Below are 2,515 nucleotides of genomic sequence, written 5' to 3'. Positions count from 1 at the left end.
CTCTTTCATCTCTTATATTCTGCTGTTCATGCTTGTGTTTGTAGTTCCTGATTGTTTTCTCATGATTTCTGTTTCTATAAATCCCTTGGATTGTGTTTTCTTTATTGTCTCTATTTCAGTTTTCAAGTCTTGAATAGTTTCTTTCAAATGTGTGATTGCTTTTTCTTGGTTTTCTTTAAGTGATTTGCTGATGTCTTCCAATTTTTTTTGTCTTTTTCTCCATTTCTTTAAGGGAATTTCTCATTCCCTCTTTAAGAGTTTCAAACATTTTCTCTTTTTTTTTTTTACTTTAAAAAATATTATTTTATTATTTGACAGTTTCAAACATTCTCTTGAAGTTTTTTTTAGGTCATTTTGTTCTGCTTCATCTTTATTTGGTTGTTCAAGTCTTGCTGTTGTATGGTCTTCAGGTTTTACTGGTGTTGTGTTGCTCTTTGTGGTGTTGAGTGTGTTCTTACCTTTTCTACTCATCTGTTCCTCTATTAGGTGTGGTTGGGGCTGTCTGAGATTCTGTTGATTAATCTTCTAGGTACCAGTGAATCCAAAGCTCAGATGGTTGTTCCTCATGGTACAGTCAGTGCCACAGTTCTAGTTACTGTGTTGGTTATTTCTTGTTCCTGAAGATAGCTCAGTATTCCTGTGCTTTGCTCCGCTCCCTTGTAGTTTTCTGTCTCAGGCATACTTTGACCTAGTTTACCAGTTTTGACCTGGTTCTGTAAATCTTGGTCTGGATCCACTTCTGCAGAGGCTTGGAGTTGGTCCTGAAAAGGTCTCTGGCTCCAGTCTACTGCCTTGGAGTTCCCAGACTCAGGTGTGCCCAGAACCGCAGAGGACCTGGCTCAGACTTACTCCCTCAGAAGTCTTAGACCCACACTCAGACCTGCAGAGGTTTCATGTTCTTGCCTATTCCCTTTGATATCCCAGACCAATGCCCAGACCCACAGAGATCCTGGTTCAGGCTTACTCCCTCTGAGGTCCAAGACTCATGCTTCCCTCTGAGGTCCCAGATTCATGCCCAGACTGGCAGAGGTCCTGGCTCAGTCCTAGTTCCTTGAAGGTCTCAGACTCATACCCAGATCTACAGGGGTCCTGGCTTAGGTCTACTCCCTTGAAGGTCCCAGATTCACATCTGGACCCTCAGCAGTCTCTGGCTCTGGCTCACTCACTCAGTGATTATTCCCCTGTATCTGTTCCAGTGGAGTTGGCTGTCTCAATGGAGTTTGCTGTCTCTGGTCTGCTTTGAATCAATTTAAGTTTTAAGAGCTAATTGGGAACAACCTGAAGGTAAGACCAAGTTTTAATACTTAATATGAAGACTCTGTGTCTTTTTGGGGAGTTGTGGTCCAAAGAAAGATCTGTTTCAGCTTTGACTCCCACAGTAGATGGCCTCATTGGTGCATTAATAAACTGATAACATTGTAGGGATGTGGTGAGTGATTAAGAGAAGGGACATAAGCCAGAAACTATGTTGATGTCTGTGATCATTGCTGCTGCTGGCTGCCATGGGCACTGGAGCTTCTTATTCAGTGGTAAGTAGTATTAATGACTTCAGACTCATAACTGGACATGAGGGACTTGAAAGTTTCTCTGCCACCCCCTCTCCCTACAAAAATGACTGTGGTGTGAGAGGTTCTTCTGTCTATGTGTTGCTTTTATTGCTTAATGAATAAAGAAACTGCCTTGGGCCCAGTCACTGAGCCGCCGAGGACTCAGCTGCCTCCCCCTCGAGCCCCCTCGCTTCCCGACTCTCCATTCCCCCTGCCTGCCTTCTCCCACAGCCGCCTTCCGCAGGCTGTTTCCACCAAAGAAAAGGAATCATATCGTATGTCCGGTATTCAGAACCTCCACTCTTTCGACCCCTTTGCTGATGCAAGTAAGGGTGATGACCTGCTTCCTGCTGGCACTGAGGATTATATCCATATAAGAATTCAACAGAGAAATGGTAGGAAGACCCTTACCACTGTCCAAGGGATCGCTGATGATTACGATAAAAAGAAACTAGTGAAGGCGTTTAAGAAGAAATTTGCCTGCAATGGTACTGTAATTGAGCATCCAGAATATGGAGAAGTAATTCAGCTACAGGGTGACCAGCGCAAGAACATATGCCAGTTCCTAATAGAGATTGGACTGGCTAAGGATGATCAGCTGAAGGTTCATGAGTTTTAAGTGCTTGTGACTCTGAAGCTTAAATGAGGATTTCCTTGCAATGAGTAGAATTTCCCTCCTGTCCCTTGTCACAAGTTTAAAAACCTCACAGCTTGTATAATGTAACCATTTGGGGTCTGCTTTTAACATGGACTAGTGTAATTCCTTCATGCAATAAACTGAAAAGAGCCATGCTGAAAAAAAAAAAAGAAAGAAACTGCCTTGGCCTATAGTATGGGAAGAGACGGGCAGAGCCAGAGAGACACAATGGAGCCACTGCCAGAGTAAGACATGCTGAAACTTTAGTCTGTAAGCCACTGCCATGTGGCAATGCACAGATTAATGGAGATGGGTTAAATTAAGATGTAAG

At 43.2% G+C, this 2,515-nt stretch overlaps 1 protein-coding gene across 1 annotated transcript; it reads left to right on the top strand.

Annotated features, from left to right (window-relative positions):
• The first annotated feature begins 1,824 nt into the window (after positions 1–1,824).
• Positions 1,825–2,166, top strand: LOC121434477 (eukaryotic translation initiation factor 1-like). The gene has a single exon (XM_041633478.1). It carries the CDS (start codon positions 1,825–1,827, stop codon positions 2,164–2,166), a length of 342 nt encoding a protein of 113 aa, XP_041489412.1.
• Positions 2,167–2,515: the final 349 nt, after the last annotated feature.

Source organism: Microtus oregoni, unplaced genomic scaffold, assembly GCF_018167655.1.
Source record: "Microtus oregoni isolate MIOR12 unplaced genomic scaffold, Mior012 000043F_ref0000047, whole genome shotgun sequence".
Lineage (NCBI taxonomy): Eukaryota > Metazoa > Chordata > Mammalia > Rodentia > Cricetidae > Microtus > Microtus oregoni.
Note: the sequence above shows the minus strand (reverse complement) of the source record. Positions and strands in the feature narration are given on the sequence as shown.

Excerpts from the sequence above, each read along its gene's own strand:
- LOC121434477 (XM_041633478.1), top strand. The coding sequence starts at position 1,825 with ATGTCCGGTATTCAGAACCTCCACTCTTTCGACCCCTTTGCTGATGCA.